The sequence below is a fragment of the Ovis canadensis genome, chromosome 14 (assembly GCF_042477335.2).
Source record: "Ovis canadensis isolate MfBH-ARS-UI-01 breed Bighorn chromosome 14, ARS-UI_OviCan_v2, whole genome shotgun sequence".
NCBI classification, from domain to species: domain Eukaryota; kingdom Metazoa; phylum Chordata; class Mammalia; order Artiodactyla; family Bovidae; genus Ovis; species Ovis canadensis.
This window is the reverse complement of record NC_091258.1, coordinates 27,071,718-27,087,445: the sequence shown is the minus strand read 5'-3', so window position 1 is coordinate 27,087,445 and position 15,728 is coordinate 27,071,718. Positions and strand designations below refer to the sequence as shown.

At 60.8% G+C, this 15,728-nt stretch overlaps 2 protein-coding genes across 7 annotated transcripts in view; both read right to left on the bottom strand.

Moving 5' to 3' along the window:
- Positions 1–113: 113 nt before the first annotated feature.
- Positions 114–4,003, bottom strand: IL17C (interleukin 17C). The gene is made up of 4 exons (XM_069549941.1): positions 3,968–4,003; positions 3,728–3,796; positions 1,168–1,508; positions 114–757 (listed from the first exon to the last, which is right to left on the bottom strand). The coding sequence occupies exons 1-4, from the start codon at positions 4,001–4,003 to the stop codon at positions 496–498; spliced, it is 708 nt and encodes a 235-aa protein (XP_069406042.1). The 3' UTR covers positions 114–495.
- A 2,771-nt stretch (positions 4,004–6,774) lies between these two features.
- Positions 6,775–15,728, bottom strand: part of ZC3H18 (zinc finger CCCH-type containing 18) — a 41,849-nt gene continuing 32,895 nt past the window's right edge. For 2 of the 6 annotated variants that reach the window (XM_069552635.1, XM_069552640.1), the window contains 10 exons: positions 13,896–14,087; positions 13,056–13,181; positions 12,569–12,673; positions 11,432–11,578; positions 11,063–11,122; positions 9,979–10,139; positions 9,625–9,824; positions 9,125–9,221; positions 8,327–8,423; positions 6,775–7,587 (listed from right to left, as the gene is read on the bottom strand). In XM_069552635.1, the coding sequence (XP_069408736.1) occupies positions 7,380–7,587; positions 8,327–8,423; positions 9,125–9,221; positions 9,625–9,824; positions 9,979–10,139; positions 11,063–11,122; positions 11,432–11,578; positions 12,569–12,673; positions 13,056–13,181; positions 13,896–14,087 (1,393 nt within the window). In that variant the 3' untranslated portion in view covers positions 6,775–7,379. The remainder of the gene's footprint in view (positions 7,588–8,326; positions 8,424–9,124; positions 9,222–9,624; positions 9,825–9,978; positions 10,140–11,062; positions 11,123–11,431; positions 11,579–12,568; positions 12,674–13,055; positions 13,182–13,895; positions 14,088–15,728) is intronic. The other 4 variants (XM_069552637.1, XM_069552641.1, XM_069552638.1 and 1 more) reach the window with 3 other exon arrangements.

Sequence of the window (15,728 nt, the reverse complement as noted above, 5' to 3'; positions counted from 1 at the left end):
CCCAGATGGGTATAGAGGGCCTGGTGGGGGTGAAAGAGAGGGGCTTCACCCACTGCCCTCTGTTCCATTCAGGTCTGTGTTCTGGGGGCAGTTTATCAAGTAAACAACATAGATTCACGTGGAAAACAAAAAGCTGTTTTAGAAACACAGGGGTACTTTTTCCTCCCAAGGGGCTGGGGTGAGGGGCACCCAGGGGCCTGGAGGTGGAGGCAGCCATCAGAACACAGTTCCCCTTTTCTGTAGGTGTTTTAACAAGTCCTAGAACAGTGAAAATGTTCCTTATAGCCCAGCTGTTTCTGTAAAAGGGTAAACTGTCTTTCAAGGTGGGGGCTGCCGGCCGCAGGCCCCCGCCCCCCTCCCCACCCCAGCCTTTCCTGGAGCCAGCCCTTCCTGGAGCCTCGTACCTGCCCGAGACCCAAGGGGCACATAAATAACCGATAAATACACATAAATAGGAGGGCCTCCCTGGAGGCCAGTTCAGGAGCCAAGCGGCAGTCACCGGGCCGACCTGGGCAGGACACAGGTGCAGCCCACGGGCACGCGGATGAACTCGGCATGGAAGGTGAAGGCCCCAGGCGTGGGTGCCCCCATGGTGTCCTGGGAGCAGGGCCGGCGGCGTAGCACCAGGAGGCTCTGGACCAGCGGCACCGAGTTGAGTGCGGCTGTCTCGCGGCCCGTCTTGGCGCTGATACAGCCCCGGCACAGGCACTCAGCGAAAGCCAGCTTCTGTGGGTAGCGGCTCTCGTCCGTGTCCACGCTGCGGGGACAAACGGGGTGTCAGAGAGCCTGGAGGGCACCTCCCTCCCTGCCCATGCCCCCCCGCCCAAGCCGTATGCACTCAGGGCCCAGGGCCTGCGGTGTGGGGCACTGAGAGCACGTGGCACACAGCTGGTGCCCAGTGAGTGCCGGTGTGCCTGTGCCCCATGGCCTCCCAGAGCATGGAATCCTGCTCTCTTCCCACCTGGCCCCATCTCACCCCTGCAAGGACTCAGATAGGGGCCCCCAAATAACCCAGGGGACCCTGGTGTCCCAGGTCTGGCTGCGATCGAGACACGGGGCGAGGACTGGCTCATGTGGAGCCTCACCCTTGCCCTCACGGAGCTGGAACCACCAGCCAGAGGTCACGGTCACGGGGAGAGTGCCCAGGCCCTGGGAGCCCGCCCTCACCGGTATCTCCAGGGCGAGATGGAGCGCTGGTGGACGTCAGCTTCCAGCACCTCTCCCGGCTGCAGCACGGGGCACTGAGTCCCGGCCGGGGCCCCTATGTGCCGCCTCCTGCGGCCTACCGCCTCCAGGCTGGACACCAGGGCCACTGGCAACGCCTGCTCCCACTTGGCAGCTCGAGCCAGCAGGTGTGGGGGGGCGTGGCCCAGGGGCAGCTCCTCTGCGGAGTAGCAGCGCAGGGTCCCAGGGCTGTGGGGGTGGCTGTGGGCCCCCACCTGGAGAGAGGGGCTGTGGTGAGCCAGGCTGGCGGGAAGCCAGAGCAGAAGCAGGAGGCCAGGGAGGAGCTGGTGGAACAGGTGGTGGGTGGTCAGGGGTGGTCAGGGACGGGGCCCTCCACTGCCACCCGTGGGCTCTGCTCCTGGTGGAAGGATGGGGTGGGGGAGGTGTAGCCTCCCTCTACAGCTGAGGGAACAGGAGGTCCGGAGGGGCCAGCCTCTCAGCCCAAGCTCACCAGCGAACCCGGGATCCAGGATCCTGGCTCCCTTCGACCCCAAGATCTGATGGGTTTCCTGGACCCTACCCCCCACACCCTCAGCCTGGGGGGTCAGTGAACCACCAGCCCTTCGGGACCAGGCAGCCCTGTGCAGGTGGGGGCACGGGGAGAGGAGCATCTTACCATCGCAGCAGGGGCTGGGCTCTGGGCTCCCGGCTCCAGCACGTCCCTGGTGATTGACCTGGCGGCGGCTGGCCTGTGGTGCCCTTTATACCTGGGGCCACACCTGGGGAAAATCTGGGCGCTGCTTCCTCCTCGGGAAGTGCCTGTCTGCGCTTCCTCCTTCCCTCCCTGCAACTGTCCCCTCCCCTCCTCCTCCCTCTTCCGCCACCCCCATGTCTCCCCCATCCCTCCCTGGCACCCCCCAGGGGGACACTGCCTCAGGCAGAGCACTTGCAAATGTGGCTAGAATGAAGGGTCTTGCCTGACACTCTTGAACCTTCTGTAAGCTCGAGTCCTAGCCACTTGTATGTTTATGCTGTTTGGACCTGGTGCCGGGAGGCGAGGGGCTCCTTCATTTTGCGCTGCTGTCCAGTCCCCCACCAGGCTTGATTCTCTCATCCATTCCTCTTGCCAAGAGGGAGGTTCCAGAAGGGACAGGGGCCAGTGAACGTCTTCAGGTTTCTCTGTTGGGCTTTTGTGGTTTTATCAACAAAGTGTAAGTCTAAGTGTGAGGGGGTGATGATACCCTTGAAACTTTAAGATGCAGGGTGCCCTAGGAAGGTTTCTGAGGAGGCCCCAGGAGCCCACCTGTAGCAAGTCTGTGCAGCTGGCTGGGGGTGATGGGGTGGGGAACTTCGTTATCCCAAAAAGGAGACGGTTTGGAGCTAGATTCTGCCAAGTTTTGAATTCTAGGTTCAGACGCCATCCTGGGAGGGCCCATCTGCCCTGGTCTCTTGAATCTGTACCACATGTCCAGCTGAGGAGGGCCTCGCCGTGGAGGATCAGGTCAGCTCTCCTGGTTTCCCACCTGCCCGCAGGAGGCAGAATGCACGCCATCAAGGCACCAGTCTGAGTTTGGAGGCCCAGGCTGGATGGATAGGAAGACCCCTGAGACAGCGTTGGGAGAGGCAGGGTAACTCCCGGGCCCTCCCAGGGCCTCTCCTGGGCAGTGCATGACTCTGGGCCTCCAGTCCACCCTCCCTGCACATCTTGATCTGGAGCAAACGTTTCCGGAGCAGGCGCTGCGTCATAGCTGTTCTCCCGGCTTCTTCCTGATGAATGGATGGACACTTTGCGTCCCCAGGCTGTTCCTGCCTACCACACCCCTGCCCATGGCCACCCACCTTCTGCTGATGCACCTCCTGCAGTGGGGAGCTCACCACCTGTATTCGTCACAACTGGGGCCTTAAGAAAAGTGTCTTTTCTCAGGCCTGGAGGCCAGAAGCCCCAGGTCAGTGTAGGCAGGGCCTCTCTCCCGGCCCTGGTGGCTCCTGTGGTCCTCGGAGGTCCCGTGGGCGCCTCTCTCCCCAGGTGTCTCTCCTCCTCCACGGCTTTCACACTCTCCAAATCCAGGATGATTCATCAAGATCTGAACTTGACCACAGCTGCAGAGACCCTTTCCTCAGATAAAGGCACATTCCTCACGGGGACTGGGGCTATTCAGACCTCGACATGGTTTTAGAGGAACAACAGAGCCCTTTATACCTTCCCCTGGGCCAGATGCTCAGGTTGAGAAAGACCCCACCTTCCTACAGGGCACTCGACCTCAGAAATTCCAGTCCCTCCTGCCTGGGCCCCACAAGTGAGGGGAAGTGGTACCTGTGCCTGGCAACAGTCCCTGGGGAGAAGCCGCCAGGAGACCGGGGAGGTGGCCCCAGCAGTGGCCTTGCCTTTGTGCAGCTGGGGTCCCCACACAGGATCTTTGGAAGTGAAAGGCTGTAGAACTTGCTTGCGTGGTGGTCCCTACACCTAGGGCTGAGCTCTGGCATTTTCTGTGTCTTTCTGAACAGCTGAGCGAGTGGGCGAGCCAGGCACAAGTCTTGAGGCCAGGCCATGTGCCTCCCTCACCGCTGCCCTGATCTGTTCTGTGGGCACTGGCGGGCTGGTTGGGGTTGGGGTCGGGGTCTGGGGCACCAGCTGGAAAGACAGGGCGGGGCCCAGCAGTGCCTCATTCCTGTGGGTGGCTGAGGCAAGCACATCAGTACCAGGTTGGGCAAGACTGGAAAGGGCGCTGCAGGAGGAAGGCCAGAAGGCTGTTGAGGTGGTGTCCTGGATGGCACCGCCCCCAGACCACTAAACCACACCCACCATATCCCTGTCCCCAGACTGCACCCATAGGGCCATGCTCCCAAGTCCCTGCCTGGAGAGATGCAGAAAGGGGATGGAGGGGGCACAGAGTGGGAAATGGAGGTACGGGAGGAGGGATGGAAGGAGATAGGCACGGAGATAGGCACAGAGATCCAAGGAGACTCAGACAGATGCAGACACTGTGGACAGAAGGCAGTGGAGAGAGAAAAAGGCAGATCCAAGGCAGGAGACACACGGACAGACTCAGCAGGGACAGTCCCTCTGTCCCTGCCTGTGACTCAGAGCCCTTGCAGCCCTGGCTGGATAGGAGCAGCCCAAGTGGGCCTGAGCTGGGGAGGTGGACTGCAGGACAGGTTTGCTCTAGGCTCTTGCAACTCCAGGCTCAAAGTTCTCCCCCATCTTATGGGGAGACCTAGGGGAAGACCTCAGTACCATCTGTAAAGCAGAGGTGGCAATCCCCTCCCGCTTCCCTCCTGTAGCATGGCCTTCTCGACCACTGGGCCCAGGCAGTACTGCCCATGGTGAGTCTGTGCCACAGTCCAGTTTCCTTGTGCTCCCCAAACTTTGCACTGTCGGGAGCAATCTCTCTGCCTCGTCCTAGTCCATGGCCCTTCAGGGGCTGGCTGGCCAGGGTGGGGGTCCCTGCTTGTATACTCAGGGCTTGTGCCTCCTTTCAGCCCAACTCCTCCTGCCAATGAAGGCGGACTGCTGTCATCTGGGGCATACAGGCCTGAGGGGCTGGGGTGCTGGACAGTTGGCACAGGGCGGGAGGGTGTTTCCGAGTCAGCGGTAGATGACAGCAGGCTCGTGGGGAGGCAGGCAGGTGTGACCCCCATCACGAGAAACCCGAGGGACCTTCACTGTTATTGAACTGAGCTGCCCCATTAGCTCGATGTGTTCACTCATCCATTGGAGACTATACTCCACATTTGAGTTAGAAAAATTATAAACTAAAACCATGGTGTCTTCCTTTTCCCACCCTTTCAAGAGAAGGGGAGAAGGCCTCATCTGAAGCTGGGGGTGGAACCTGTGGGGTGGGCTGGTGGGCAGAGGTCCTGAGGGCTGCTGCTCCTCATGGCGAGGGTGCGGCAGTCCACTCACCAGCCAGGGGCAGGGAGGTGTAACTGAGACCCGACCCCTTCCCTGGAGAAGAGGAGGGTTAACAGGAGAAAACTCAGAAGGCTGGGGTTTCAGTTTACCCTCCAGAGGGCCAGCTCGAGGATAGCACTCGGGTAGTGGACAAGGGAGAGTCGGAGCTGCGAGAGGAAGTGTGGGGCACAGCTAGGTCAGAGTTCCAGGAATAGGAAATCGTGTGTGCAAAGGCCCTGGGGTGGGAGGAATGCCAGTGGGCAGGGAAGGCTCAGGTCAGGTCCAGGTCTGCCAGGTCAGGTCCGGGTCTGCCGCAGAGGAGGAGGCTGGAGGAGGGGCGGGAAGCAGAGCTTGCGCTTGAGGAACATGTCGTGGCTCCCATCTTCGCAGGTGAACAGCTTGGCCCCACGTTCCCCGGAGGGCAGAGATGCTGAGAACCCATTACACCACGGAGCCTCCCTTTTCCCAGATGCTTGGCCTGGAATGTTCTTTCCACTAGACCTGTGGTGGAGCTGGCTCAGGGTGTGCTCTCAGCCCTCCTGGGACAGGTCCCTGCCTGCAGGTGGCAGAGGCCAAGCTGCCAGTTTAAACCCAGCCCTGGTCCAGGGACCCAAGGCCACAAGTCCAGCCCAGGCATGAAAGATCAGGTCAGGCCAGCCCCTTGGCTGAGTGCAGAGACCTGCCTGGGAGCTCACTTGTGGACTCCTGGCTTCAGAGGTCATCACTGCCTGGCTGGCTGGTGGAGCCCAGCACCTGGGGCCCAGCGTGCAGGGCCAGGCTATCAACCCAAGTTGCCCTGCATTCTGGCCCCATGTCCTCTAAGGCCGCCCACTTGGAGAATGGGAGTTCCCTCTGCAACTGGCTTTGACCTGATGGCAAACCAGATAAGACCTGAAAAATTACCCAGACACATGCCATGATGAGGCCGGTGGTGCAAGAGGCCTTACGTGTGCTGTGCTGCAGGACTGGCGCTGCGGACAGTCCACTGGAGGCCCTGTGGCACTGGCTCCCGCCCAGCTCTCCTGTCCCACATTTGAAGGGCCACGCAGCCTTGGGGCAGAGGACCTGGTCACTGCATGCAGCTCCAGGGTCACGACCTCAGGCCAGAGCCCTAGGTGGCTCCTCCTGACGCCCTCACAGCGAAGTTCTGGGAGGTGAGTCTTCTGCCAGGACTCATGGGACTTGCTTTAAAGGTAGTCTTCCGAGGGCAGAGGCCCTGATAGGGTCTGCGCAGGGGCACTCCCAGGCCCCTGGCACCACTCTGCAAAGTCAACCCACAAGGAAGGGTCTCCCTCCAGTGGTCCTGGTCCCCTGGGAGGGGAGCAGGGGCTGAGCAGGGCATGGCGGTGTTCCTGCCCTGCAATGGGACAGTAGTGTGGCCCCGCTGGAATGTCTCACGCACAGACACCTGCACATCTGCGTGGGGTCCAACCTCGTGTGAGGCACTTGGTGGAGAACTGGCTTGTAGGCTGGAGTAATCTCCGGTCCAGGGCCCACCAGGAAGGTGGCCTCCAGTCCAAGCAGAGATGGCGGCCCTCAGGAAGCCCCACCAGGCCAGCCACTGCAAGGAAACCAGACGAGCATGCTACGGGGCCGGGCTAGCAGCTCCAGGGGCATCTCAGCGGCCTCCTTCAGCCAGCAATGCCCAGTGGGCATCACCAAGGGGAGGATGCAGGGGGGCTGGGCACAGGCAAACATCACCACCAGGGCAACACAGCTGTTTATCAAAATATTTTATTTTAGGAGACCCCTCAAAAAAAGACCCTCCACATCTGACAGATGCCCAACAATACCCTCGGCCTGTTTTTTTTTTTTTTCAGTCTTTTCTGTGTTTTTCTTTTTTTCCTTTTTAAATCAACTAAAACAATTTGATGCTTAAAATAAAAGACAGGAGTATTTCCCAATCAGACTTCAGTCAAGAATATATATATTTTTGATCCTGGGGATGGCGGGGTGGGGGAAGACGCTCGGCAGCACTCAGTGTTCCCGGTTACAGGAGGAGGGCAGAGCTGGGGACGCCTGCCTGAGCGGAGGGAGGACTCGTAACTGACATAAAATCGGAGCTGGTCCTCGCTGCCGCCGCGCCCTCACCCACCGGGCTCGCGGGACTTCTGCTCTGGGAAGGGGTTGGTTCAGTCTGGGATTCAGCGTCATCTTCATTACATGTGTGGCCTCTTTTCCAGCTGAGAAACTTTTTTTTTCTTTTTTAATTTTTAAAAAGAATCACAGCCAAAATAAGACATTAACTGCAAAATCCAAAATGGCTGCGCTTACCCTATTTATAAAAACAGGTGAGTCCCTGCCTCAGGGAGCAGAGCCCGGGCTACACCTTCCCGGGGATCTTGGCCCGCTTGCGGGCGATGGCGTCCTCCACAGCCTTGAGCTGTTTCAGCAGCTCCTCCCGCCGTGACAGTGTGCTGGCCTTCCCTGACTTGGTGCCCGCGGTGGCGGTGGTGCTGGTGTCCGAGGCTTTGCCAGGCACGCTGGTGACCTTGCTGGAGCTCTTGGACTGGGGTGACAGCGGGCGCTTCCTGCAGGGGTGGGGAGGCCATCAGAGAGGGCTGCTCTTTGAGAACCTCCTGCCAGGGGCCTGGGTCCTAGGAGCTGTACCTGCTAGACAGAAGGCACCCGCTCCCCAGCGGAAGAGGCCCCCAACACAGACGAGCGTCCAGGGTCCAGCTCGGGTTCTGGCCACAGTCAGCATGGCCCCCCGTGCTCCTCCCATGCCCCGATCTCGGAGCACACCTGGGAGGTGGAAGGCACAGCACTGGGGCTCGCCTGGAGCCCACCGACCTGGTCCTCCTGCTCAGTGCCGAGGTAGAACCCACACTGCTGACCCTGACTTCAAGCAGCGCTGTGGGCCGGGGGCTGGGGGTGTAGGGCTGTGCCCGTGCCCCTCCTGCCTGGCCCCCCACCCAAACCCGGGGTGCTGGTACGCACGGACTCAGCCTGCTTCCAGGGAAAAGGTGAGCCCCGCTCCTGCTTCTCGAGCTGAGTGGGACGGAGGGAAGATCTGCTGCCAACTGGCCCCTGCTCCTCCGGCCGCAAGCCACGTGCTCCCGGACTGCCCTGCACTCTAGGACCCGCTGGTGGCCCAGGGTGAAGACACAGCCAGCATAACGCACCCAGCACCTCTAAGCCTGCCCTGAGCTAGTCCTGACAGCCCAGGCCTCCGCCTGGTGAGGGAGCTCGGCTGGCCCTCTCTGCGGCCAAGAAGCCGATGTGCTGTGCCCAGGGTGGGGGGAGGGGGATTTGTGGGGAGACACTCACCTGTCTGTCGGGGCCGAGGGGGCCTTGGAATTCTGGCCCCTCTGCCGCTCTGGCTTCGGGGAACTGACTCTCCCACCTGACTTCCGGTCCCGAGAACCTGAGTGACAGGACAACATAAGACCAGGGTCCCAGCTCCACGTGGGCCCAGCTGCACAGTGGCTGGTGGTCACACACAGGGAAGTGGCAGCCTCTCTCTGGCCCCCAGTGACCCCATGCCAAAGAGCAGTGGCCATTCAGCTCAGCTTCCTCATTCTCAAAAGTGCCCAGGTCTAATTTGGGTTTTGGTTTCCTGAGCCACCATCAGCGTCATACAAAACAAGGAGCTTCCAGTGTGCAAGGCCAGGCACACCAAAACCCTCCTCTGCTGACTTGAAGAAACTCACAGTGCAGGTCTTCAAGCAGGGAACAAAAACACACGGCTGCTTACATACCGCAGGCAAGATCAAGAAGAGGAGTGCTTGCTGCCCTGAGTGTGGGGCCCGAGTGAGGGCACACAGAGGGGTCCCAACACTCAAGAGGCATGCGGGTGGTCTAGCAGGGGTGGGGGGGTGTGTTTCAGTGGTGCGCCGTGTCCTCCTCCTGCTCCCGGTGGTGTGTGCTGGGCCCGCTCCTTCTATTTTAGGGGGAAGATGCCCTGGCAACACTTGGGGTTTCACTTTACTAGTGGAGCAAGCCAGGAAGAGGCTCTGCCTGGGCCAGCGGCTCTCTCTAAAACTAATGCCACCTGGTCAGAAGGCCCCTGGGGGCTTCAACACTTCTCAGGGCACACGAAGTGTGGCTCCAGGGGCAGAGGCTCACCTCGGTCTGGGGAGAGGTTGGCGCGCTTGGCTGGCGGTGGGCTCTGCCTGTCCTTGTCTGAGGGCTCGTAGCGCTTCCTGCTCCCCTTGTCAGCGGCCTGGAATGACAGGTGTGCAGTCAGGACCAGGGCCTGAGTGGACGCAGGCAGCCACCTGCTCTCTGCTCCCGCGGGCCCTCCTTGGGGCCCCTGTACCACATGGCCCCAAGTGAGGCAGGGCCCATGGTCTCCGGGCCTGCACGCCAGGGATGGGATTCAGGCCTTCCAGTCCCCTGGGCACTGTGGATGCCAACTCAGAAAGGCCATGTCTGTTCTGCCCCCCCGACCCAGGTCCCAGGGTTGTCCTGTGGTAATTGGCTCATCTCCCACTGTCAACCCCCTGCCCACGTGGCACTGCCCCTGAGGCTGTCCATCAGGGCAGGATGAGCCAGGCAGTGTGGAAAGCCACTAGCTGGCCCAGCTGTGGGTCCTGGGGTCCCAACAGCACTGCCCAGAGCCCCACCTTGTTCAGCAGCGTCAACTTGATCTCCTTGTGGGCAATGAATGCGGCCGCTGGGGGCTGGCCTGGTGGCGCCTGCTGGGGGGTGGTGGGCTGCTGGGAGGACCTGCCGCCCGCGGTGGTTCTTGAGGGTTTAGGCGGCTGTGTGGACGAATCCCGTTTCCGCTTATCCACTTTCACACCGTCTTCCTTCTTAGATTTTCCTGCCAATGAAAAACGCCCTCTCAGCCTCTCTTCCAGTGAGGCAGCTGCCTGTGTGCTGTCTTGGGAAGGTGTCATCAGTGGACAGAGGACAACCAGCCCACACCGCCTCTTCTCTCTGGACCCCAAGGCCCAGCACACCTTGTAGGCACCTACCTTTCTCCTTCTTGGTCTGGGCGGGGGTGGGGGACCGTGAGCTGGCCGAGGACACGGGGCTGGCCAGGTCTGCGTACATGTCATCCGAGTCCACGCTGTGTGCTGAGCTGCTGCTTGATGTGGCACTGGACACCGAGGACACACTGCTCACGCTCAGCGATCTGCACACACAAACACGTCTGTGCCCACACGGCCCTGAACCCCAAGGAAGGGGAACCCACCAGCCTGAATCTTTACGGGCTCTGGAGAGTTTACAGGTGCCACCCAGTGAGGGGACGCCTACATGGCCGGGGCCAGGCCCTTGTGCTCATGGTGACCATTCTGTTAGCTGAGCAGGGATGCACGACTGGGTGTGACCAACACACAACAGAGGGTAGGGATGGGATGCAGGACGAGCACATGCTGCGTCAGCGAGCCCTGAGGGGCTGGCTCGGGAGGCTTGAGACATGGATGGTCTCTTCAGTCCGGTCCCGTCACAGCCCAGGCTATACGAGGGCTCTGCCCTCTGAGAAAACCACCAGCCCCACGTCCCGAGCTCCAGCGGGGAAGGCAAGAGGCAGCCTTTCGTACGTATTATTTTTGGCAGTGCTGGGTCTTTGCTGCCGCTCGAGGGCTTTTTCGAGTGGTGCACAGGTTCAGTTGCCCCGCGTCCCCTGTGCTGGTGGGTGGGTTCCTAACCACTGAACCACCAGGGAAGCCCAGAGCCCAGCCTTCCTGAAAGTTAGGTCTTTAACAGACCGGAGACCTACTCAGACAGATTCAGGCAAATGTGTATACCACCTGCTGACTACAAGTGAAACAGAAAATTGAATTGAAGGAATCTCAGGACTAATCTGATACCATCTTCTTTTTAAACTAAATGGCAGAATTCTCTTCTGCTTCTCCCTGTCTCAGATCTTTTCAACAGGCTGTCCCCCAGCTGCCTCGGCCTGCTCATCCTCGCCAGAGCTCTGTGGAGCCATGGGGCCAGCCCGAGGCAGGGGCCGCGCGCACCCGAGGTGGCCTCTGTCCGGGGTTTCCTGGGCCCTGACTGCAGGCAGAGGCTGCCGGGACGGGATGGGGGCAGCAGAGACGTGACAATGACCTGGATCTGGAACTGGAGCCACTGTAGCTGCTGCCGCTGCCGCTGCCACTGACCGTGCGCCTGCAATACAACCAAGAGGCCGCAGCTCATGCTTCTAGGGCCTCAACACATGGCGCCCCCAAAGCCGGGGCTCACTGGCCCAAGATCAACATTCCACCAGGGACTGGCCAGCGAAATCAGGCGGGGCTCGGATTTCTTCTATAGAGGACTCCCCCTCAAAGTGAGTTAAACCACACCCTCACCAGCCCCAACTCCCCCGGCACCACCAGGAGGGGACTCCGCCGTCAAGCTCCTGGGACACCAAAGCTGGAGGACATGCTGAGTCCCTGGGAGCACCCCTCCCCCAGCTCTGGAAGGCGGGACACTCACCTCCTGGGGGGGCTCCTGGCCTGCCGCTCCCTCCTCCTGGCTTCCCGAGGGTCTCCGCCGGGCTTGGTGGGCTCGGGGGCAGTGGTGGTGGTTTTGGGGGCCTGCGGTAGGGCTGGAGGAGGGGCTGGCTTCTTCAGCAGCTTCTCTCTGTCATGTGGGACACAGGGAGCTCAGACCCACTGGGCAGGCCTCAGCCCTGCTGGCCAACCTCGGGGCGTGGGTACCACACACACGTGCTTTCCCCGCCCCCTGTCCTGAGGCGCTGTTTCCTGCAGACCCCACCGCACACCAAGCATCACCCTGCCTCTTCCTCAAAGGCAGAAGGAGGAAAATGGGGGCCATTGGGAGAGCTCTGGAGGAGAGCCCATGAGCCAGGTCATGCTCCTTCAGTAACAGCACCCTGATCCCTGCCCTGCACGGTGGGGGCGGCAGCCCTCAGGGAAGGCTGGGTGTGCGCGTGTGTGGGGACCTTAGGCAAGCAGGAAAATGGCCCCAAAGCAATTCTTCACTGTTGCGTGAGGAAGATACCCTGCCAGTGTTGGGTACCCTGAACACGCATGGGACTGATGGGCCACAGGGCGAACCTGCCAGCAGGGCACAGCGTCTGGGTTACAGGCGGCTGCCCAGCACGGCAGCAGGACTGAGCCCACACACAGACCCCACCTGCGAGACTCGGGGCTGGGCCCGGCACTGCGCAGGGGTCTCACGGCCGACGGCACCGGGGAGGTGGCTGCAGTGTCTGGGATGGAAGCTGTACCCCAACACCGTTCACTTTTTAACAGGGGGCCAGCCAAGGCCCCAGAGCTGACCCTGCTCAGGAGGAAGCCCTGCAGCAGGGTTGGGGCAGACTCGTGCAGGGACAGCCAGCGTCAGGGGGGCAGTGCTCCCTGACCCTGCACGCCAGTTGCCATGCAGTTCGCGTGCCAAGTTCTAGACGCTTCTAACCCCTCCCTTCGACATGTCTGTTGAGAAGGACCAACATGACCAATGGCAGGAGCAGTGAAGAAGGCAAAGGATGACAGGGAGCCTGGCAGGGCCACGGCCCCAGTGGGGAAGAGATGTGGCCCATGGCCCGAGGTCCAGAAATCGAAAGGCCAGGCCTCCCCCTCTTCCCCAGGGCCCGTTGGCAGCACTCACCCTGCTTTCGTGGGAGGCGGAACTGGCTCCCCCTTGGCTCTGGCAGGTCTGTGTGGGGAGGGCGTTGGGGACGGCGATGGGGACGAGGAGAAGGACCGGGACCTGCTGGGGGGCAGAGGTGTGAGGAGAGCACCCCACCGTCCACGCCCCGAGGGGGCAACTGCTCAGCCTGAGGTGGCTCGTGCTCATTTCCTAAAATGCACCTCTCGTGAAAGATGCTGGGGGCAGGCAGCACCCCATCAGCTGTCACGGGGGAGCTGGTGGGGAGGCTGCCGAACATAGGGCTCTCAGACACAGCCTGGGGGAAGGGTCAGCAGTGAAGAAAGTGTCCCTGATGTTGTGAGAACAGCTCAGACACAGGGCTCTGCTGTGGGTCCAGTGTCACACACTGCTCACACGGGGCCGACTGAGGGTGAGCCCCACGCCCTGGGATCTCCAGAACCCCCAGGTTCCTCAGCTGGGTTCCACGCTTCTCCCCACAGCTCACCTGGACCGGCTGCCTGAGAACGAGCTGTGCCTGGAGGACCGGCTGGAGTAGGAGCTGTAGGACGAGGAGCGGGACCGGGAGCGGGATGAGCCGGAGCCGGAATAGGACGACGACCGTGAGGAGGACCTGGCCCAGGGAGAGCAGGGGTGAGGCGTCTTCTCCCGCCCCGCCCCCGCACACAGACGCACCCCGCCCCCGCACACAGACGCACCCCGCTCCCACAGACACACCCCCTATGGGGCACCTCGTGGATGCGGCAGTCCAGCCCCCTTTTCATGGGAGAGGTGCTCAGAAACCAAGATCTAGGTGCTGGTATGCTCACAGTCAAGAGTGACACAGCTCCCAGGCCCTCGGGCAGAGCCAGGACACGTGCCCGTGAGCGCTGACGAGCGAGTCTGACCCAGGCAGACACACACGTGTGTATCTGTGTGTCTACCAGGGCAGGCAGTGGAAATGCTGAGTCCACAGGCACCTCCAGCCTCCTCCCTCTTCAGGGAGCGCCCCCACTCTCGCCACCCACAGCGTCCTCACTTGTTTGTGCAGACCTGGTGCACACACACGTTTCAGAGCTGCCAACCAGAGCTAGCAGGAGACGGGAGAACTGCCTGGACACCGGCTCAGGCTGCTCTTGGCTCCCCCACCAGCAGCGCCTCTTGCTGACCCCTGCCCAGGCCTGCGCTCCGCTCTGGGCTGCCCCCACCCTGGCTCACCTCACTGTTTATTCTGGGGTCCACGGAGGCCTTACCTCAGTGCTAAGTGTCAGTCCTGTTAGCCGGTGATGCTCCAGAACCCAGCCTTGCTAAGAAGACAGACACACTCAGTCCTGCTGACCTCTCTTACCTGGAGGAATTGGAAGCAGAGGCCGACGAGGCTGATGTTTTTCGACGCCGTCGAGCGCGGCTAGGGGAAACCGACACCCCGAGTTTCTTTTTCGGAGACTTGGACCGGCGCCAGGGGTCCTTCCACTCATCGGCTCTCTTCACCTGGGGTCCTGTGGACGCAGTCTCCTTCTTTGGTGGCTCAGCTTGACGGCTGAAATCACAGGGGGGTTAATAGGTCTGGGGCCACCTCCCACCAGACAACTCTGCCATTTGGTGAGAGAAACTGTGTGTGAGGAGAGACCGGGACCTAAGGGCTCACTCCAGGGACGCCCCACACACAAGGCAGCAGGCGCTCTGTCAATGGGAGACCTCCCCTGGAACCGGACATGCGGGGCTCTCTCCACGAGCACTGTCTCACAGGGCCACGGGGGAGCCGGCCACCCAGCAGTGCCCCTCAGAATCCCTACCTTGCCCACCGCACAGGCGCTGGGTGGGGCAGGAGGAAGGGGCCCGTGCGTGTGTGCCCTAGAGACAGGCGCACCAGTGGCAGCACCGGTGGCAGCACTGTCAGCACTTAGGATGCGAAAGTGACTGAAGAAATCCTGGTTTTCAAGTGAGTTAGAAACTCTGTAAATATAAACCTAAGCCCTAGACACTTCCTTTGTTCTCGGGCAGGGCAAATCAACAGTGTCAGAACAACCCGCCCCGACCACAGGTCACCACCAGTCAGAAATGCACACGGCCGAGCCTGCCTGGAGGGTGGGATCAGCTGGGTACTGAGCGCATGAACAGGGGTAGGGGCCAGGCGGCAGCTCAGCAGGGCAATACCCAGAGCACAGGGTCCCAGACCGACAGCAGTTTAATACCAAGGTACCTGCTGGCCTTGTGACACATCGATCAGATAAAAGTCACAGAAAGTGAAGCAGGGCAACAACCCCCGTCATCCGGCTCTCCTGGCACAGCCGTTCCTAGCATGTCCGAGTGTCCCCTCTGCCTGTGTTCACTCTCCACCAAGGACCCTGCAGGTAGAGCCAGGGCTGCTCGGAGACTGCCCCGCCTGGAGTAGACCCCCCTGGCCATGGACAGCAGTGCTTCACTGTCAGTCTGTTACATAATCTGGGTGTTTCTCTACTGTTAGCTATTTCTGTGTTTAAAAAACACAAACAATAAAGCTACCCTTTATATTAAGTCTTTATGAACACCTTGTCTTTTCAAGGGTAAATTTTTAAGATGTGGAATCAAGGGGCCACAAGAGGCAACCTTTTAACAGGTTCTTGCTAAGTTATCAAATATTTCCCCTGGAAGTGAAAGCCATTTCACACTGGGCTCAGCATGGTGCTTGCCCCACACTACCTGCCTGGGCGGCACGGGCCCCGTGTCACCAGGAGCACCACCGTGCCCAGAGGGGAGCACACCAGACTCCTGAGAGCTCTGCGCACAGAGCGCTTCCGGGAGGCCACCTGGGGGTTTTGGCCATGCCTGTGCTTGGCCAGTTTTCCAGGAAGTTCCTGGGGTATGACAATGGGAACCCTCTGCGGTCAGGTATTTTCCCAGGCTACTGGCTTCCACTCACTGGTGCTGCTGACACTTGTTCCAAGTGTTAACAGCTTCGTTCAGGCTCACAGAGCCCTCTCCACCTGAGCCAGGCTGGCTTCTAGCTGACTGAGAGGCACTGTCTTTCTTCTTTAACCCCCCTCCTGCCCCTGCAGTGTGGTGTGCTGGCTGCTACGCTCTGTGCGGCCAGGGTGGGGGTGCTGTGTGGATATTGTGAGCCTGGCGCATTCCCGTCCACAGGCCAGGAACCTGCTTTCCCTCCAGAAGGTGTGGGCAAAGCCATCTCTAGGCACAGATT